Source organism: Aspergillus ochraceoroseus (genome assembly GCF_002846915.1).
Source record: "Aspergillus ochraceoroseus IBT 24754 chromosome Unknown P175scaffold_3, whole genome shotgun sequence".
Taxonomy (NCBI): Eukaryota; Fungi; Ascomycota; class Eurotiomycetes; order Eurotiales; family Aspergillaceae; genus Aspergillus; species Aspergillus ochraceoroseus.
The window spans coordinates 1,159,797-1,179,063 of NW_024468478.1; the positions used below are offsets into that span (position 1 = coordinate 1,159,797).

At 49.2% G+C, this 19,267-nt stretch overlaps 6 protein-coding genes across 6 annotated transcripts; 2 read left to right on the top strand and 4 right to left on the bottom strand.

Annotated features, from left to right (window-relative positions):
• Positions 1-188: 188 nt before the first annotated feature.
• On the bottom strand, positions 189-8,028 carry P175DRAFT_0500547 (CCR4-NOT core subunit CDC39). The gene is made up of 4 exons (XM_040896980.1): positions 7,092-8,028; positions 6,713-7,037; positions 742-6,653; positions 189-675 (listed from the first exon to the last, which is right to left on the bottom strand). Exons 1-4 carry the CDS (start codon positions 7,818-7,820, stop codon positions 610-612), a joined length of 7,032 nt encoding a protein of 2,343 aa, XP_040753055.1. The 5' UTR covers positions 7,821-8,028; the 3' UTR covers positions 189-609.
• Positions 8,029-9,298: 1,270 nt separating this feature from the next.
• On the top strand, positions 9,299-13,544 carry P175DRAFT_0556620 (formin-binding protein HOF1). Its single transcript, XM_040900706.1, has 7 exons — positions 9,299-9,591; positions 9,653-9,757; positions 9,822-10,108; positions 10,167-10,379; positions 10,436-10,534; positions 10,588-12,922; positions 13,023-13,544. Exons 1-7 carry the CDS (start codon positions 9,549-9,551, stop codon positions 13,190-13,192), a joined length of 3,252 nt encoding a protein of 1,083 aa, XP_040753056.1. The 5' UTR covers positions 9,299-9,548; the 3' UTR covers positions 13,193-13,544.
• A 362-nt stretch (positions 13,545-13,906) lies between these two features.
• On the bottom strand, positions 13,907-14,314 carry P175DRAFT_0531184 (uncharacterized protein; the record flags this gene model as incomplete). Its single annotated transcript, XM_040899849.1, has 1 exon — positions 13,907-14,314. One exon carries the CDS (start codon positions 14,312-14,314, stop codon positions 13,907-13,909), a length of 408 nt encoding a protein of 135 aa, XP_040753057.1.
• Positions 14,315-14,787: 473 nt separating this feature from the next.
• On the bottom strand, positions 14,788-15,929 carry P175DRAFT_0456518 (DUF4870 domain-containing protein). The gene is made up of 4 exons (XM_040894631.1): positions 15,489-15,929; positions 15,383-15,425; positions 15,227-15,329; positions 14,788-15,171 (listed from the first exon to the last, which is right to left on the bottom strand). The coding sequence occupies exons 1-4, from the start codon at positions 15,857-15,859 to the stop codon at positions 15,101-15,103; spliced, it is 588 nt and encodes a 195-aa protein (XP_040753058.1). The 5' UTR covers positions 15,860-15,929; the 3' UTR covers positions 14,788-15,100.
• Positions 15,930-16,136: 207 nt separating this feature from the next.
• On the bottom strand, positions 16,137-17,164 carry P175DRAFT_0477056 (DASH complex subunit DUO1). Its single transcript, XM_040895303.1, has 2 exons — positions 16,731-17,164; positions 16,137-16,654 (listed from the first exon to the last, which is right to left on the bottom strand). The coding sequence occupies exons 1-2, from the start codon at positions 17,022-17,024 to the stop codon at positions 16,181-16,183; spliced, it is 768 nt and encodes a 255-aa protein (XP_040753059.1). The 5' UTR covers positions 17,025-17,164; the 3' UTR covers positions 16,137-16,180.
• A 96-nt stretch (positions 17,165-17,260) lies between these two features.
• On the top strand, positions 17,261-19,237 carry P175DRAFT_0477058 (uncharacterized protein). The gene is made up of 2 exons (XM_040895304.1): positions 17,261-18,405; positions 18,465-19,237. The coding sequence occupies exons 1-2, from the start codon at positions 17,675-17,677 to the stop codon at positions 19,084-19,086; spliced, it is 1,353 nt and encodes a 450-aa protein (XP_040753060.1). The 5' UTR covers positions 17,261-17,674; the 3' UTR covers positions 19,087-19,237.
• The last annotated feature ends 30 nt before the right edge of the window (positions 19,238-19,267 follow it).

The following is a 19,267-nucleotide window of genomic DNA, read 5'->3' on the forward strand; positions in this document are numbered from 1 at the left end:
GTCACCGGCGGAATTGATCCAAACCCACATTCTGTATAACAACTAGAATAATCTCTCTCTCTCTCTCTCTCTCTCTCTCTCTCTGGAGTCCATATAATACTCTGGAACGGTTTATACACTAAATTATATTCTGGTCGTTAAATCAGACCTCTCAAAACAGAGACATAACAACATCCAATCCCATTATACTGCGAATCACAAAACTCATTAAGATCACGTTTTATAGCTTATCGTTACAGGCCACTGCAACTACAGTGACAAATGGTAAGACACCAAGAGAAGAGAATATGAGAATGAAAATGATAAGAACAAAAAGAAAAGAATATAAGCTCGGGAACATGCTGCCACGTCCTAATATGCGTTACCCTCCCAGAAACCCAGCCGAGAAATGACGGTAAATACAGCAAAACAAATAAGAAAGAAACCAGAGCAAGAACGAATTCATATCACCTAAGCTCCGAGTTTTGGGTTTTAGTAATTCGTGTCGTGAATGGCGTTTTCAGAACACCATGAGATGTCATTCCCTCAGAATGCAGGGCATTGAGATCGAGGCATGAATAGATATCACATTAAGGAAGAAACCTAGCGTGGAGGATATGAGTCCATCGCTTAGGAGATTGCCCTGGGGCTTTGCTGTTGGATGTGTTGTAGGAGAGCGTCGAATAGACGGCCAATCTGAAAAAAAAAGTGATGGTTAGTAGGCGTCTCACGAGTTACCACTAGGAATTAAAAACCACTCACCTCAGGCGCAGCCTGAATAAAGGGGAGGTGGAAAAACGCGTAGCTTCCATTCTGAAGCAACTCCTGCAGGGTAATGATCAATCCCCAAGGGTGAGGGCGATGAACAATGAGTCGCTCCAATAGCACACGAATAATCTGCTGACGAATATCGGACTCATCCTGCTCCGAATAATCTGTTCCAAAGAGGCGTAAGATTGCAAAGCTAAAGAAGTAGGTATGGCTATTGGGATAGCGAAGCTGGTTGGCCATCGCGCTCAGGAGGTAGTATCGCGCCTCCGGTCGGAGAGTCTTTGCGAGTTTCTCCAATAATGCAGAGTGCGGAGAGTTCTCAAATTCTGCACGGGTATTGCCCTTGGATGCGTTTGCGGAAACCGCTCCTTGGCCGATATAGAGCACCAATGCGTTCAGCAGAACAACATCGACATTGATCGGGGTGTAGAAGAGACCAGTCTCCTTATTGACTAGGTCATAAACAGCTTCACATATCTGCTGAAGAGATACATCAGAGGCATTATTGTTTTGAAGAGCGGCATCGATAACGCTCTTGATATTGGCACGTAGCAGTGGTGCGGCAGTGTCACCCGCAATCCTCGGTGCCTCGCGCATTTCCTCCAGGCGCTCAACTTTCAGCCCTTCTCTAAATGGGTCAGGAAGCTTATGGAAGGAAGACGGATAAGCGCTCAAAACCAGGTTTCGGAGCTGGGCACAATGAGCGGGAATAACGTTGCAAAATTGAAAATGGTTTTCCGCCACAAACTCCGGGAAGTCGTGATGCAAAATCAGCAGAATACGAAGGACTCCCTTATACAGGTCCTTGGCAACATATGAGATGCTTGCTGCTTTCAGCTGCTCGCCAATATAAGAGAGTAGAGCTTGCATGATTTCACAGTAAGGCCCCCAGCCTGCCCGATCCGGCATGTTGAGCATGCCAGACATGAAGAATCGGTGCGAAACTAATGAAAGCCATCCATACACAAAAGCAGGACAGTATTTAGGCTGGAGAGACAAGAACTTGTTAGCCAAAGCGAGCATAATCTCCTGGTGCTGGTCGCTCTGTTGTAAACCGCTGAGTGAATATTCACAGAGGATACTCGAGAAAAGTCTGAAGAAAACACGCTGGTTAAATGCCTCTCCCCTCATAACTTGGTGATGATTCAAAACGAGCACCAGAAGTGATAGGATTGAATTAAAGTAGGCCGATTTGCTGGTCTTCACAGGGCCCGTGCCCTCGCCTTCGAATTTGACAAGCAGAACAACCAACTTAGCGAGGGCATCGATGTAAAGGAACGCTTCATCAAGGCTGCCACTGGGATTTTGCGACTCATGCTCAAACATTGCAACTGAGATATCGATGCTGAGGCGGAAGAAGAGAGCGGAGTCTTCCTGGTTATCCATTACCTGTCTCTGGTCCATATCCTTGAGGAAGGAATAATATGTGCGATCAACGGCACCAGGCGCCTTATATATGCCAATCCACTCACTGAAGATATACTCCATCTGGTCGCGTTTCGCCCTCGCCTTGTCGCTGAGAAGTGGGTTAACAACTTCGGGGATTCCAGATTCGCGCAACTTTCGAATAATCTCGTCGGCGGTAGTGAGACCAGAATCCTCTGCAATCCATTGGCTCATGGCCTCAAGGCTTCCAGAAAAATCGGACCTCAAGGCAGAAGGCTCTTCGTTAAAAAGGATCCGGTCCATCAAGTTAGCTAGGACATCCAAGGAAGCAGAATTCTTCTGTAGGATCAGCCTGGTCAATATCATATCGACCCGGCGGATATCCATAAGTCCCGCATCTATGAGGGCAACGGTAACTGGAACATTAAACACATGCTCCTCCTCAACCTCTGACAAGAGAGACCAAGTGGAGCGCGCAACCAGAGAGGACATATCACATAGTTTAGCGAGTAGATGCACAAGAACCTCAACCTCTAGAGTGCTTTGAGTTTGAGCATAGAGACTTGCACATGCCTTATGAGCCGTCAATCGAGCAAGTTCTTCGCCATTTGGGGAGGCCAGAATGCTGCGCAATGCCTGGTTGTATTCTTGCAAAACAGCACTGTCTCTTCCAAGATCCCTTACCCGTTCCTCGGGGGCATTTCGAGCTGCCTGCTGGAGATCTGAAACAAGAGTCTCGACTCTCTCTCTTGGGTTTTGTGCTTCAAGAAACCCATTAAGTTGAGATGACGCTCCTACTAGGCCAGACTGTTGCAGTCGGGCATCTTGCTGAGGCTGGGGCGTTCTGTGAGGGACGGCAGGTTGCTCTGCGGGAGTGGACAGATTGGGGATTGGGGGATAGGGTTCTTGAAGGACGTCGGGGAGTTGGCGGCCAGAGTCAGTTGAGACGTTCTGGACGTGGGCTGTTCCTGGGCCACGAGACTGGCGGGCAAACTCTTCGTAGATTGCAAGTTGCTCTTTATTGAGCCCGCCTGGGGTCTGGCGATACGGCTCGGGGATGAAGAGTCCCCAACGAGTCATTGATGGATCAATATATGGCTCATTAGGCCGGGTCGCCCTGTGACGTCTGCGAGCTTCTAGCTGTGGTTCGATGACTTTTTCAATTTCAGGAAGGGATTTCTCCTCTGCTGCTTTCTCGACGATACCGCAGGCAGCGTCAAGGTTGTCATTTACACACATCAAGATTAGTCCCTCTGGCATTGGCTGGTCGGAGTACTCTTGTTGAATCATTCGGATATAATTTGTCATGCTGACCTTGAGGGGCTCCTTGCATGTCACCAGGGCCAAGCTACCAGCAAGTTGTCGCACCATAATACCAGCCGCATGGCGAACCTTCTCCTCATCAGGCTCCATGGAAAAGTCTTTCGAGACCAACTGAACGGTAGATATCGAAGCGATTGTGACGGAGCGCTCGACAACAGGCGTAATGATCTCAGCAATTGCACGTTCCACAGCAGTGTGAACAATTTGACGAAGGATATTAGGATCAACCATGCTGCTTGCCGATGACGGCAAAACAAGGATTTTGTCCAAGCTTGGGAGGGTGGACATAATAGCAGCAGGAGAAAGTCTCTCATTGCGCATTCCTTGCGTGATACTGGTGAGAGTCATATCTTCGAAAGCTTCAAGGCCATCGGGGATATTGGCCGTGGAAAGGGCATCTTCGATGTGTGCGGAGCGATCTCGGATAATGACGGAAGGCTCGATAGTCTTGTGGTCAAGGTCAAGATCTTTGCAAAGAACCTCTATCTCAAACTTAAGGTTAAGCTTCAGCTCCGCAAAGTGATAAAGCTCCATCAGTAATGCAAGAATGTCCATTAACCAGGGATTCGGAGGGTTGAAAACAGTAGACCTGGTTGCTTGCACCAGTACTTTGCAGGTGAAGGGAATCACTATCGTCAAGCGCTGGCTGTCATATCCTTCTAGAAGAAGTCCTTTGAAATAAATATCCTTGTGCTTGATCGGCTTGTCCTTCGCAATGGTCAAGGAGCCGAGCCAGGCACCCAGATTTTTCAGATGGCCTCTCTCGGGGGGGGAGTTCAGTGTTCCCTCTGAGTTAAGAAGCTTGGACGTACTAGCGTAGGTTTCTCTGAGAACCTCTGCCCACAGCATCCTGTTGTTGATTCGGTCAAGAAGGTCAAGGTACAGTTGTTGGAAATTAGGCTGTAATTTCGCCCGTTCTTCAACTAGGTACGAGGCAAACCATTGGTGGTGCGGGTCTCGTAGAACATCGGTGAGGTCTTGCAATTTCTCATCAATGTTCTGTTCTGATACATTGTTCAACACGAATAATATTTTGTCCTGCACCTCTTCATCTGGATCATGATAAAGGTCCGGTCGGAGAGGAGCGTCAACATGGATCGAAACAAATTTACGGCTGGGACCATCTGGGGTTGCTATTTCATCCACGGTACCATTCGCGATAGATCCACCAGAATTGTTATCAACCCGTCCGGTATCATCGCGGACCTGGCCGCCTTGTTCGTGCAGCACTTCCTCCGCCTTCTGGAAAATAGGTGTACCCTGTAAGCTGGGAATCTGCAGAAGAAGATGACAGAAACCTGCCCATTCCGGTAATCGGTTGATCAACTGCTCAATAGCTTCCACGCCAAACTTGTACATCGGATCATGCACTTCATGTTCTCGCACTGCCTCCAGTATCATACCTAGGCCAACTTTCAGAGTAATACCATCAACAAGTCGGAAGTTGATAATACCACCAAACATTACGGCCGTCTTTGTCAGAGCCTCCAGCGGGTACTCGTGGTAGCAGTGATACTCATCAATAAGTCCATGAACCATGCAAGCAAATAGATCTTGTTCAGCTGGCTCACGGGATGATTTATATCGTCTCATGAGTTCGAGGATTTCCCTCAAAGACAGCTCTTCATGATACATTTTCCCGAAAAGCTCCTGCATCTGCTTGTCGACAGGCTCGGGCAATCCGTTGCCATTTTCTCCATTTGCATCAATAATATCATCAAACCCTTCGCCGTAGTTAATGAGTCTAGGGTAAGTTTGGATGCAAATCCGTTGTACTGGAGTGAGATTTTCACGATCTCCAACGTATTCCTCCAGAACTGAGAGCAATGTATAGACAGTCTTTACAGAGAGGCTGACCATCTGGGGAGCCGGTTGTTCCTTTCTCTGGACGTGAAGTTCGTCCTCGGCCTTAATTCTAAGGAATTTGGAGAGCAAACTGCCCATATCCATAGGCCCTTTCTGAGCCGCATTCCGAACCCACTGTTCCAGATCAAATGGCCCTTTGCGGTGAGCGTAGCAGGCGAGATCCATCGCAAGACCATTGGTGTATCCAAGAAGGTAATCCAACCAGTTATACCCGACAGCGTGTTCGTAAATCGCAGCAGTTGAAGTGGGGTCTTGGGTGAAGGTGGTGAAAAGTTGTTCGGCTACCCATTGTCTATCTTGATGCCAAGCCCCGTGAAGAGCGACTTGATATCCCTCTTCTTGCTTCAAAATGAAGACAATCAAAGTCCGAAGGACGAAGCTTTGCTGTACACTGCTCCATGGCTGGGGAAGGGCAAGGGCTGAGCACAAGAAAACAGGCAAATCATACTGGACAACCGCTTTGATAAGCAACTGGCTTTCGGTAGCAGCCCATGCAGCCTGCGAAAATAACGCTAGATCAAAAATGGCCCTCATGGCGTCTAGAGACCGCAGAGGTGACTTTGCAGCACGTTCCCCTTGCAATCGGACCAATTCAGGGCCGTCAGAAAAGAAGTCGGTGGGAAAGGTGGCACGAAGGTTAGGAATTCGGGTGACATCGGTCCGGGAGATGACAAAAGCTGTCAGGAAAGACATCTGGGTGTCACGATGCTCCCAATCCCCACCCCAAAGCTTCTGAATATCCAAGGTTGAATCCTCCGTGGCTACCGCTAGAAGAACAGCGTACAGCTTGGCGAATTGTCGAGGGTCCAGTCTCAACCCCTCCCGGTCGAAATTTCGGAAAATAAGAGACCAGTTGAGTTGCTTTTCACCATAATGAGCCCGAACAGACGCGAGATACGTCTCCAGAGAAAATTCTCGCCAGTACTGTGAAAGAACGAGGAAAAGAAGCGCACTTGCGACGTGTTCCTCGCTCCAGCAATCAGGGCCAGCAGCACCTACTGTCTCATTCACAGCATCCGGGCTCGAGGTCGCTTTCGGTCCCTTGGAATGAAGCTGGCGTACCAACGTATATCTCGGATTTATGAAATTGAACATTTGGAGGGCAGATGCAGCCTCGAAAGGCATATCCACCGCAAGCTTTTGGTAGCGTATGTTGGCAGCATACACCAGTTTCGCCTTCACATCGTCAGTAAAGTTGCGAGGAGGGTATAATATGAATCGTTCAATTGTCATTCCGATAAAGGAGTTATTGAGGTCCTTCGACACATCAGACGGGGCCGCAAGGCTTTGTAGAAATGGGTTTATCGAGTTCGAGAGAATCGCATCAGCTATTGAAAAAAAATGTCAGAAAACTACGTACCACATAAACGGGCAACACATCTCATACCTTTTGCTCGTAGATCTGACTTATTGGCAGTCTTGAACGCTAGCGCTAGCGCAACTTTAACGAGAGGATCGAGTTTGAAATGATCCAAGAAAGTCGAGAGGTCAAAATCCCGGAAGATATCGCCGTCCGAGGTGTCGACAGTCTCTGCGATTTTCTGTGCTTGTTCTATATCCTGGGACACTTTTTGCATCTCCTGAACCAGGAGTGGATAGTTCCCTGCATTTTCAACGGATTTATTTACGCCTGGAAAGATTTGGGGGGCATTGCCTGTAAGAAGGCGTCGGAAATATTTAGAGAAGACCTCCATTCCGTTCGACTCAACCAGCTACTGGGTATTAGAAGTGACTGGATAATCGATTGAGGAGCAATATTGACTTACTTTATGGATCTGAGCGGCTTTTGTCTCCCACTTCTCTCGACCTTCTTTCTCCGTGATAGAATCCAGTAAGAGGAAAACCTGGGCGATTGAGATCTTTGCTAGCGATGACTGACTTGCGTGAGCCGCTCCTGATGCCGCGGATCCCGATTTATCTGGAGGGAACCCTGTAGGGGAATTCACAGTATTGCCGGATAACAATGGAGAGAAGGTAGCGCCTCTGGAAGAACCCGTCCCGCCTCCGCCTCCCCCAGTGCCTCCACCACCCGCAACAGATCCCGCTGTGGAAGCCAGATGTGACCCTGACGACGGGGTGTGGGCTCTGGCTTTAGGGGAAGAAAGAGATTGACCGGGTGGCTGCTGGTGTTGTTGCGAGCCAGATTGGAAGGAGGTGAAAGGCGCTGGTGTGGAGGCTGGCGAGGGCGCGCTCCGGCCAACAGGATGGCCCCTTGAAGAGCTCAGAATGGCAGAGAAGGATGATGTGAGAGGGGATGATATTGAACCACCGGGGCCAGGGCTATTGGGTTGAGGCAGCCCCCGGGAAATGACAGAGGGGTTTGGGGCTGAAGAGACGTTGGTCGCAAGCGGTGTCAACCCCCGACGAACACTAGACTGGGACAGGGGAGGGCCCCAAGCAGACTGCTGTGACCTTAGAGGTCTAGTCGAAGAAGATTTATCGGTGCCAGAAGCAATCGACGATTGGGAGGAGGGAGGAGGGGGAGGGAAGGTCATCTAGGAGACGCGATCATTTGATCTGAGGGTGAAGGAGATTTTTTTTTTATTTGTGACGATAGTGAATGAGAAGATGAGCCTTAGAAATATTGTGGTAGATAAAAGAGATGTAGAAGGTAGAACCTTGCCGTGGGAGAAAAAACACCGATGGCAATGAAAGGATGTGTGTTGCTGTGTGGCAGAGGATGGGAGTTCCGATGGGGTGGTGATGACGGGCAGAGAAAGCGAGATTGAGTGGACGGTAGTTTTGGTGGAGAGATGCCTGAGGTTTAGCCTTTAGGTTAGGTAACTTGCGCTAGGAGCCGCAAGCCCAGCTCTGGGACTGGCTGACGGAAAGGAAGGTGAGGAATTTTATATGTGATATGAGCACAGCTTCCAGGGGGGGTGCTATCAGTGAATATGCCAGCTCAATCCTGCAGGGTCTTTGGGGCCCTTTTTTCCTTTAGCTACTATCCCGTCAAGCTCTCCTGAGGGGAAACAAATGCTTCTGTTCGTGTGAAGCACGTGATGGCCGCAGACAGTATGCTTATATAATTCCTTAGTCATGGTCATTTCTTGGCATGATTTCCCAGGCACCGAGTCATTGGGGCCTCAGGTTCATATCATATGCAAGACTAACCAGACCAGATAAATCTCCGCTGCAGCATCCATGTACCCAGTATGCTTTCCGAGTGATTTCTTATATCCAATACATAGAAATCCTCTATTTATGTGGCAGTTCCCTGGAACTAGAGTTTCTATGTCACCTGGTATTAGAATGTGTACTCTGTATGCTTATTTCCAACGTGGATATCTGCAGGTCTATACGGGAACCAAAATATATATGGATAGATGGTAAACTACTACTCTTCTTTGTTGGTATATTTCCACAACCTCATCTACAACTCCACATAAAAGAGATGCAGGATTAATTCCGGAAAGATATTGCCCATATCTTGAAAATATTGATTTTGTCCTCGAAACTAAGGTTGTATCCCGTACTTCCACTCAAACCCTGTACACAGCCTCTAGTTATGTATCAATAAGCAATGCAGGCGATCTAGGAACGCATTCCATATATCGGGAGTGTAAAAACAGTGTAACTAACCAGTCTTATGTTACTAAAGAACTGCATTACTACTCCATAATTGGCTCAGATGAGATCCGTACATAACTTACTGTCCGATACATACCTGGAAAGGAAGCGTTGTGATCATCCAGTCAGCAGAGTCCCCTTTGAAGCGGCAATGCTGGGACGATGAACAGCACAAAGACACAAGAAAAACAAGTTATCGAGCAGTTCAAACAATATATAGAGTGACTCCTCTTCACAAGAACACAATCATTTGGACCCAACATTGGAAGCACGAGGCGGATGTTGGGCAAAAGTATATGACTTGGCGCTGACTCGCCCGTGATCTACGGCCCGGTTGCCCCTAGAGACAGGCGCGGTAAATATCAACCTCATCCATTCCAGATTCCATGATGCGACCGACTCCAGCAGATCCAGCTCAAGTTGTGCAGTTCTGCACCTTTCTTCTGTAATTTCATATCCATATACACCTGCTCCGGGTACTCTGGAGACCTGTTTCCATTCTTCTCCTCCAGGCCGTGAACTCGATCTTCTGGCGGTGACTGCGTGCGATTTCTATACATCCTTGTTGCTCCTGTATCGCTGTTTCACGACGATCAAATGAGCAAAGGCTGGCCGAAGCTCAACACAATAAACCGAATATAATATCTACAAGGATGCCGGGAACAGTTGCAGAGGGGCCCACGGTGTCTCTTTCTTGTATGGATCCCTTCGGGCTCTTTATCAGATTATAGATAGCTAACTTTACCTGGATGTATAGTTGCGAATAATTTCTGGGGAAAAGATGACGCGGGTGTTGGACCTATGCTGGAACGCATGCATGCTTCCAAGGTGTCTTGCGACGAACTGAAAACATTCTACAATAGTGCGTTTCCTTGGTTCTGACCGTGGTCGGGCTCCAAGTTCTATTGATTTAACACATCGTTTAGTCCGAGCCGCAATTGAAGAAGAGTACGCACGCAAGCTTCTGACACTATGCCGCAAACCCCTTGGGTCCAGTGATATTGGTTCGCTGCGATCATCCTTTGACATTGTTCGAGGCGAGACAGAGGCCATTGCAAAAGCCCACGCCGCAATTGCACAACAAATGAAGAGAGAGTTGGAAGAGCCGTTGATTGCATTTGCAGGCGGATCAAAGGAGCGGAGGAAAATTGTCCAAACGGGTATCGAGCGTCTACACAAAAGTAAATTCCAACAGACACAGACTGTGAATAAGGTAAGTCCAGAGCCTTCCTTATCACTGTGAGCATAGGGGAATTCTAACCAATTTTAAGGCCCGGGATCGATACGAGCAGGACTGCTTGAGGATCAAAGGCTACCTAGCACAAGGCCACATGGTTATGGGTCAAGAGGAGCGCAAGAACAAAGCGAAGCTGGAGAAGACACAGATACAACTAGCATCCAGCAGCAGTGATTATGATTCTGCCATAAAAGTGCTCGCGGAGACTACTACGCGGTGGAACAAGGAATGGAAATCTGCATGCGATGTATGTTTGGCTCTAAATGCTTTTCCAATTCATACATGATGCTAACGGTGCTCTAGAAATTCCAAGATCTTGAAGAAGAGAGAATTGATTTCACAAAGAGCAGTCTCTGGACATATGCAAACATTGCATCAACAGTGTGTGTTAGTGATGATGCAGTGAGTACTTCTCTCGCAATCCCGAATCGAGCTCTTAGCTGACCTACTGCTAGTCCTGCGAAAGGATTCGCCTTTCACTAGAGAACTGTGAAGTGGAGAAGGATATCATCCACTTCATCAAGGAAAGGGGAACCGGCCAGGAAATCCCCGATGCTCCAAAGTTTATCAACTTCTCTCGAGGAGACATTAACGACTCAAGCTCTGAAATTTCCGAAGAAGAAGGCTACTCGGTAGCTCAATTTCAGCGCACTATAAATCCAGCATTTCGCAGTTCTTCTCCCCAGCCGTCTACATATGAGTCCCACCATGAAATGCTACCTGACTTGGCTATGAACCCAGCCCACAGTACACCCGCCACCCCTTCAAGCAGAGAGACTACCGTCACTCCGCAGAAACCGATGCAAAAGCCCACACAGCCTGCCGTTCAAACATCAGTGCAGCCGCCAGTCCAACCGCCAGTCCAACCGCCAGTCCAACCACCAGTCCAACCATCAGTCCAACCATCAGTCCAACCATCAGTCCAACCATCAGTCCAACCATCAGTCCAACCATCAGTCCAACCGCCGATGCAACAGCCGATACAGCCGCAAATGCAACAATCGATGCATCAGCCGATGCAGCCACAACCTCAGCCACCAATACAGCAGCAAACACCTCCACTTGATCTTCGTAGGGGAGGCCAGCTTCCACCTAACTACGACCCAAACCAACATGGCGAAATTGCGGCGATTCCCCACAACGAATACCCAACGGATGGTATGACGATGTTCTGTAGAACCGGCCCTCCGTCTGAGCGCAGCTCGGGGACAGCCAGCGGTTACCGACCTTCCAGCCGTGATTCACAGAGTGAGGTCTCCAACAGTACCTCGATATCTAGCCAGGAAGCTATTAGCGGCAAGCAGTCCCCCGTTAAGCCGACGAATGGCGTGGCACTCCCAGGGATGACCGCAGACAATCAGATTCAGAAGAAGAAGAGCGCATTCTTCAGCAATAGTCCATTCCGCCGTAAGAGTCGCCACGAAAAGGACCGCAATTCTGGCCCGTCTCGCTTGCCGACTCGCGGGGCATGGGACTCTCCTTCGAAACAAAGTAGCCCAATCAAAGCTCCAACGCCTCAAAACCACATGCAAACACCGCAGGTAGCCAATGTGACGCAAGATAACCGACTGTCTGGTAGCCCCGAGCCTGTTGATCCGAGGGCAAACTTCCAACTCAATGTCGGAAACAATGTGTTTGATGTCGAGTCACCGGATAAAAACACCAAGAAGGGAGCCCAGGCGGCGAAGAATGGAGGAGAGGAGCTAGACCCCATCGCTCGCGCCCTGGCTGATCTGAAAGGAGCCGGAAAGCAGTCAGCGACTCGGGTCTCAGCTGACAGGTACCACGGCATTGCTACGCCTGTACCTTCAGCACCTGGATCGAACTATAGCGCAGCCTCTGTAGCAACACCACCACCAGCCTATAACGACCCGTCAGTGAAGCGTCTTGATGCCCCGCAACCGGCGTTCACATCTGCCCAAATGCAGAAAACTACGCAGAAGTACACCGGCCAGACTCAGAGTATGCTTCGGGGCACCGTCGGCCCCTCGAAGCGTAACAGTGGGCCACCCCAGGAGGCTCCACGTGCACGGTCGCCTGCTCCTCGACGAAGTGTTAGTCCTCAGGTGAACAGCCCCCGGGTTAACACCCGTATGAGTCAATATAGTCGAGCTGCAAGTCCAAGTCCAAGCACCTATCAATCAAGCAGCGTGAAAACCCGGTACAGTCAATCTCCAACTGTTTCCACTCCTCCACAACGGCCAAGTGATCCATATTCTCCCCACGATTTTGCTAAGCGAGGATCTCCAACCATGGCTCCTAGAGCTGTCTCCCCTAATGACTTCGGGAAGCGTGGGTCAGCTGGTACAATGCCGCGGGCCGTCTCACCAAACGACTTTGCGAAGAGATCGTCCCAAACCTCAATGCCACGCGCTGTGTCACCAAACGACTTTGCGAAGAGATCATCTCAAACCTCAATGCCACGAGCCGTCTCACCAAACGACTTCGCCAAGCGTGGTTCAACTGCTACAATGTCACGAGCTGCTTCACCAAACGACTTTGCGAAGAGATCATCTCAAACCTCAATGCCGCGAGCCGTCTCTCCTCAGCCACAGTTCCGTCAGCAGACTCGACCTTCGAGCGCTGGTGGCATGGAACTGCAGCTTTCCAACCCAGCCGATATGTATGCTGGTAGCAATGATGGGTACGGCTCTCAAAGGGACACCAGGAGGCCGATGTCGTACTACGGAGACAATGGAAGCCAGAGGAGCCGATCCCGGAGCAGGAGTCTGGCAGTCGCTGACCCTGGAAGACAATTCAGCCGAGATGGCCGTCCAATCTTGCACTTTGGTGAGCACCCTACACTTCTTATTCTTCTTCTTCTATACTCTAAACCCCCCCCCCCCTCCCTTCTTCAACACAGTACCATGGCTAACTTTCATCCTTCTAGCCCGTGCTATGTACAGCTATGCCGCAGCCATTCCCGAAGAACTCGGCTTCACCAAGGGTGACGTCTTGTCAGTGATCCGCCTTCAGGATGACGGCTGGTGGGAAGCTGAAGTTACAACCAGCCGTATGAAAACAGGCTTGGTGCCGAGCAACTACCTGCAGATTATCTAAAATGATACCCATCCTATGATAATTTCATGAACAGCCAGTTATGACGAGGAAAATGTTTGTCCAATTATGTGTTCATGATGTAGATACCACTCAGCTTTGCCCTTTTTTTTTTTGTTTTTTGTCTTCCCCATTTTCGCCCTACATTCTTCGCTCTTTCCGACATCTGCTTACGTCGAACTCGATATTACCTGTCGTTTCTGGCCATTAATTTTATTTTATTCTGTGTTTAGTGATTTTGCCTGTTTAATCTCTTTACTATGTTTTCATGGAAATAATGCCCCTTTCAATCAGAATGATTCTTGACCTTCTCTCTTTGACCGTATAATATGGATATCCTATAGTAATATACAACACCTCACTGAACTAAGTCTTCTATTCTATTTACCAGCAAAGCAGTATCACCACTTTCTAGGTAACACGAGAACAACAATACAAAACCCTCATACGCTGTGTGTCAATTGCCTAAGGAATCACAGTAATAATATAACATGCCTGCCTACCCATATCAGACCTGAACACCTCTAACGCCGTAACAGTCATTCCCCCGATGAATAGAAACAGAATGAATCATGAATCCACGCCCTCCCCTTCTTCCTTCCTCAGCCCCCTTTAATAACATCTAGAGATATAAACCCATCAAACGATATGGTCCCCCCCCCCCCTCTTCTTCTTTTTTACCCCAAAAAGGAAATAGAAAAGTCCCACGAGACTGCGCTAATCTGCCCGTCCACAGCTATGAACCATACACATAAAGCCCCTGGGCGAAACTAATGTGCGAATGTTGGCGTACACGCAGTACGGCCCGGTTCGCGCATCGAACCCAGACTTGGCGATTTTATCTGCCATTTGAGGCTGAGGTTGGGTTGGGACCCTTTGCGTTTGCGAGGTCGAGGATGTAGTAGTATCAGCATCCGCATCAGCAGCAAGAGCAGCCGCAGTAGTAATAGCAGCAGCAGGACTCGTTGTGTCTCCGGTGGAAGTCCCTGACGCACTGGTGTTGTTGGTGTTTTCAGGCTGGGAAGCGGACGGAGATGGAAAAGCGTTCTTCGCGAAGTAGCATGATATCAGGACGTGGTCGTTTCTGTGACCGCACGAGTTGACGACTCTTTGCACTTGGCACATGTTCTTTTCTTTGGCTTTCGCCTTTGGGGGGTTTGATCTTTTGGATAGTGGAGGTTTTTGCTTGGAGGGATCTGGGATAGAGGTAGGGTAGGCTGGCGTTTTGGATTGAGATGGTTTTGTGATGGGGGTTTGGCCTTAGGGGGGTGTTTTCTTTTGGATTCTTCAAGGAATGAATCATATGAGGAGATTTGAGAAACTGATTGAGCTCTTCAGTTAGTGTTTGGGTTTATTTATATACCTACCTGCCTGCCTGTCTGCCTACCTATCTGTTCGATAGGATGGGATATAGCACTGGTTCTTCTACCGTCCGCATGTAAAACATATATATATATATATATATATTAACCCAAGGGAAAGAGGGCAAATGAGTAGGAGTGGATAGAGGGAGAATACGTGGGTGAATGTTTATTATTCGAGTGGAAGAGGCGAAGGGGTGTTTTTGATTCTAGGCAGTACAGATTTAATATTATATTCAGTATATTATCTATTCCTTGTGAGCAATTATATATATATATATATACATATATGTACAATTCATAAGCAGTAAAGTTGACAAGGAACATCCAATTCATTATAGCATGCTAAAGAGTCACAGGCAAATAAATGGGGAATGAAACTGAACCGTTATATACACCAACAATAGGGCAAAGGAGAGGACATACATTAGGCATCTATTCAAGTCACACACTGTACAATGGTAGATTACGGGCCAGGCAGCAAGCCTAAACATCCTTCAGCACGTAAAGGCTGATAGTCAGGGTATAGGCTCCAGACAACGCGAAGAGCCTACTCATTATCGACGAACGAGTTGGCCAGCCGGCCGATAATCGGGACCTCATAGTGGTCGAGGGTATCAACTGTCAGTCTCGTGAGCTGGAGGTGCTGAAACGCTTTCTTGGACCGGCGTCTTACCATCTCGATAGGCACGCATGCTGAGGAAAGCTATCAAAGCAAGATCACAGATGAACACCAGCCATGAGATAAAGCTGGACCATGCGAATAGAAGGTGAATTATCTAAAGCGAATGAGAAAAGGCTCATGAGCAGGTGTTAGGAGGGAGGAGCTTACGAAGATGGCAGTAAATAGCATGCTCGACTGCCACGCATGGAAGCTATACCGCGATATCAATCAGTAAAATCTGGCAAAAGGCAGAACGCTCGATTGAGTCACATACCGAACGTAATCACTCTTGTGCTCTAATAGGAGGAGAAAAACTCCGCCTGCTGGAGGAAGAAGCAGATATGCCAGCATAGCTTCAACGTCCATCCGGATAGGCAGACTCGTTTCAAACGCTCCTAGATTCCATCTCCCGCCCTCCACATCTTGCCCAAACCCTGTGTTCCCGTGTCCACTGGTATCAATATGACCTTGACTCGCGAACTGGTTAGGCGACGGAAGACCGCCTGCGGAGGTGAAGCCGGGGACTGGGGGTGAATTGCGAGGGGATCGAACGGCGGGAGACCTAGAATGGTTTGCATCCGAAAGAGCAGGTGAGAACGCGCGCTCCACCTCGGGCGATTCGTCCTGGTAAGGAGCGAAATTCATGGTGCATGCGCGTGGGAGGAGGTTGGAAGGGTAGCAATAGGCGGAGAGCTTATCGCAGCGTGAAGCTCCTCGATGTCTTTTTATATACCAACAACTTACTTATCGCGATCGCGTTGTCGCGCGGGCGGTGATGGCTTGGCGCCTGAGGCAGACACATTACATTAATACATCAAAACATTTAATTGAGGATTCATCTATTTTGTATTTCATTGGGGGTCTCATTTATCATGATTTCTGGCTTTCAATTTACATCCGACTTTGAATGTAGTGTACATTGAAAAAAAAAAAAAAAAAAAGGTGCCTTTATTCAGCTATTTTACCCTATGCTCGGCCTCGGCCTCGTGTCACCCCAGAGCCTCGCGCGATGCCACTGACTGGTCTCCTTGTAGTGGTTGTAGTAGACGGTTTCCCGCTGGATGTGGATGATGTCGTGGTACTCCTCGTTCTGCTGGTGCTGGTTCCGGAGTAGGAAATACTGGGTGTCTTTCCCAGTGCACCGCGAGTTCCCCCCCTGGTCCCCCCGCGTGTGCCCCTAGTACTTGTCGACTGTGCTCTCTTCCTGTCCTCCTCCTCTGCTTTTCGGGCAGCAGCTTCTCTCTGTTGCTGAAGCTCCCTTTCTCGACGTTCTGCAGCTTGCTGTTTGAGGAGTTCTTCGTTCTCCATGTCGGCCACATCTTGCACAGCCCCTTGCCAGTTGGAGTTGAGAATCAGTCGTTGGTTGTGTTCGGTTTGGGACAGAATTCGGGTCCAGGTATTGAGTAGGGTTGAGGCCGAGTTTACGGTGCGCGACACGGTCTGGTGCTTGGTTGTTAATTCAGTTCCTCTAGGCTTGGTAGACATCTCAGTACACGAGATGACGCGTCTAACGTACCTCCATGTTTCCTTTTGCACGGTCCAGGCTTCCGAGTAGGCTTTCAATCACTTCGTTGATATTCCGAACACTTTGGAGCTCGTGGCGGAGGGCCGCTTCCCGGGCTTCCTGACGATCAAAAAGAGTCTCTTCATCACGGTCGGGTCGAGGTTCGACAGGCGAGCTCTCTTGCTTGATCTGCTTCCGTGTTGATTTCTTTTTCCCACGCTTCGAAGGGGAGTCCCAGAGGTCTTCAGTGTCTTCTTCAGAGAGCTGGAGGTGTTCCATTTCCTCAGCTGTACTGTGGAGAGCCATGGTTTGGGAGGAGGTGTTGTGGATGTAAACAAACGCAATCCACACACGTGTAGTAATTGAATTCAAAAGAAGTACGGAGTAATATCCAATGATTGTAGTTAGAATCACAGAGTCGATCAAATAATTGATACTAATTTCGCATTGAGTGGTGGGGCGATTCAGCCTCTCTCCTTAGTTTTCCACTATGAGTTGGCGCTGAATTAATTGTGTGGCTGGTGAAACCCGCATTCCAACGTCCAACGTCCAACTTCCCTTGGTTGCTCTCTCTCTCCCTTCTGCCCAACTCCCTTCCCCCCCAGTCTTTCATCTCATCTCATCTCCCATTCCCATCTCTATCAAGTCCTGTTTTCTTATTGATCTTTGGAATATTCCTCTCCTTTGAATTCTGTTGCTTATCGTTCCTCCCGTTGTTGGACATTGGCCCGGTAGCGTCACATCACCCTTAACGCGCCCTTCGGTCGGCTTTTGGTAGTCGCGCGTTCTCCCTTCCTTTGTCTCCCTTGGTGAAATCTACGCATCGATCGGACGACTTATAACGCTCTCGCTCCGGTATTCTTCTTGAGTTTTGCAATTTTGCCGTTTGGTGGTGTGACTAGTCCTTCCAGCTTTGCGGGAATTATCCAGTTTCTACGACTGCCCTACCCTCCACAATGGCGACCACTCCACCGCCGCCATCTTTTCTGCGAATGCCTCCCACTCCACGACATGGGACTGGGTATGATGAATACGAGCCCTACCCCACGCGTCACTCAGCCCGACTAGCCAGTCAACGAGCTTCCACAGAATCCCGCACCACTCCTCCGCCTAGTTTTCCAACATCTCAAGCACGAACCGGTCCAAGGAGTGTCCGGAAGCAGAAACCCGTCGACGCTGAAACACTGTCGCCCCCTGGCTCTCCCAACACCTCTCCTCGGAAGAAGAGGTCGGCCCGCGGTGTAACACAATCACTCGGGAACTTGGAGAGCTCAGATCCCTTCAACACCACGAAACCCTCTCAAGCTCTTCATCCTTTTAGATCCACCATGACGGAAGGAATGCTGCCCACCCCGGCCAAAACGCCTCGAAAGAAGCCGGTCGATAATCTTGGATCCGCCGCGCGAGCTCTGTTCCCCCCATCCACCCAAAAGAAGAAGGCGAAGAAGCACACGGGCTTCTCCTTGGATAGCTTTACCGATGAAACCTCACAGGGGGAGCCTCAGATTCAGATTTACACTGATTCTCGCGATCGAATCCCCGAAGTTGATGAAAGCGAAAGCAACCCATTTTTCAAGAAGCCAGCCACCAATGTCGCATATACTCGTCCCGCGAGGCCCAAGACGGGCTCCCGTGACAAAGAAGTTAACGAGGCACTCGACCGTGAGGATGGAATGGTTTATGTCTTGTAAGTTTTCTGACCTTCTACTAGCCATATGACACCAGTTCTAACAGATTTTGCTGCAGTCGAGGCAAGAAAATGTTCCGCAAGTTTACCGATGACGCCGGAAGTGATGTAGAAGACGACGACGACGACGACGACGACTTGGGTTTGCTGGCGTCCCGTCCAGATTTGATAGATTCGTCGATCTTAGAAAATCCTCGGCCCCTGACTCGCTCTTCCATTAAACCTCGTGTGCTCTTCCCCGCTGCGAATGACCGCGCATCTCAAGAGAACCATATCGACGATGCGGATGAGGAAGCTGCCACTGATATCGAAGACCACGTTCTTGCTGATGCTGATGCTGCGGACGATGTTGATCGCACTACCAATCTTCACGACCAACAACAGCGACCTGTCACCCCACCGCTCAACTCTACTGTTGCAACCCCTCCTTCACCAGGTGCCTCGCTTCGTTCTCTGCGGCCGCGAGCCAAACGAGAGGGGTTGGATCACGCACAAACACCCACCGCGCCCGAAGCCAAGAGAAAGCGCATCAGTCCTTTCGATGGCTGGTTGCGTAAAAAGCAAACCCCTCCCGTCATTGGCGCCAAGGCCAAGAAGCGAGATGCGGAAACTGCTGGTAGCCCCGGAGGCCCAGCTCCCAAGAAGACCCGAAGCAACAAGGCTACCGTTTCGTCGTCCTAATTGAACGCCGCACCGTCAACAAACGGATTGTTTACGGAGTCAGCTGGGCACGCTTAATTTCTATTTTATGTGATACCATTGCCGGAGTTTGAAAACTTTTTATGCTTTTTACTTGCCTTGCCTTTTTTTTTTTTTTTTTTTTTTTTTTTTTCCTACTTTCTTCTGGATGCCAATATTTTCG

Excerpts from the sequence above, each read along its gene's own strand:
- P175DRAFT_0500547 (XM_040896980.1), bottom strand. The coding sequence starts at position 7,820 with ATGACCTTCCCTCCCCCTCCTCCCTCCTCCCAATCGTCGATTGCTTCT. Across the intron at positions 7,038-7,091 it reads AAGCCGCTCAGATCCATAAA|CTGGTTGAGTCGAACGGAAT; the intron begins GTAAGTCAATAT and ends AATACCCAGTAG. Across the intron at positions 676-741 it reads TTATTCAGGCTGCGCCTGAG|ATTGGCCGTCTATTCGACGC; the intron begins GTGAGTGGTTTT and ends TTTTTTTTTCAG.
- P175DRAFT_0556620 (XM_040900706.1), top strand. The coding sequence starts at position 9,549 with ATGCCGGGAACAGTTGCAGAGGGGCCCACGGTGTCTCTTTCTT. Across the intron at positions 10,109-10,166 it reads AGACACAGACTGTGAATAAG|GCCCGGGATCGATACGAGCA; the intron begins GTAAGTCCAGAG and ends ACCAATTTTAAG. Across the intron at positions 12,923-13,022 it reads CCGTCCAATCTTGCACTTTG|CCCGTGCTATGTACAGCTAT; the intron begins GTGAGCACCCTA and ends TCATCCTTCTAG.
- P175DRAFT_0456518 (XM_040894631.1), bottom strand. The coding sequence starts at position 15,859 with ATGAATTTCGCTCCTTACCAGGACGAATCGCCCGAGGTGGAGCGCGCG. Across the intron at positions 15,330-15,382 it reads TGCTATTTACTGCCATCTTC|ATAATTCACCTTCTATTCGC; the intron begins GTAAGCTCCTCC and ends CATTCGCTTTAG. Across the intron at positions 15,172-15,226 it reads CATGCGTGCCTATCGAGATG|TTGATACCCTCGACCACTAT; the intron begins GTAAGACGCCGG and ends CGAGACTGACAG.
- P175DRAFT_0477056 (XM_040895303.1), bottom strand. The coding sequence starts at position 17,024 with ATGGCTCTCCACAGTACAGCTGAGGAAATGGAACACCTCCAGCTCTCT. Across the intron at positions 16,655-16,730 it reads GTGCAAAAGGAAACATGGAG|ACCGTGTCGCGCACCGTAAA; the intron begins GTACGTTAGACG and ends ACCAAGCACCAG.
- P175DRAFT_0477058 (XM_040895304.1), top strand. The coding sequence starts at position 17,675 with ATGGCGACCACTCCACCGCCGCCATCTTTTCTGCGAATGCCTCCCACT. Across the intron at positions 18,406-18,464 it reads GATGGAATGGTTTATGTCTT|TCGAGGCAAGAAAATGTTCC; the intron begins GTAAGTTTTCTG and ends ATTTTGCTGCAG.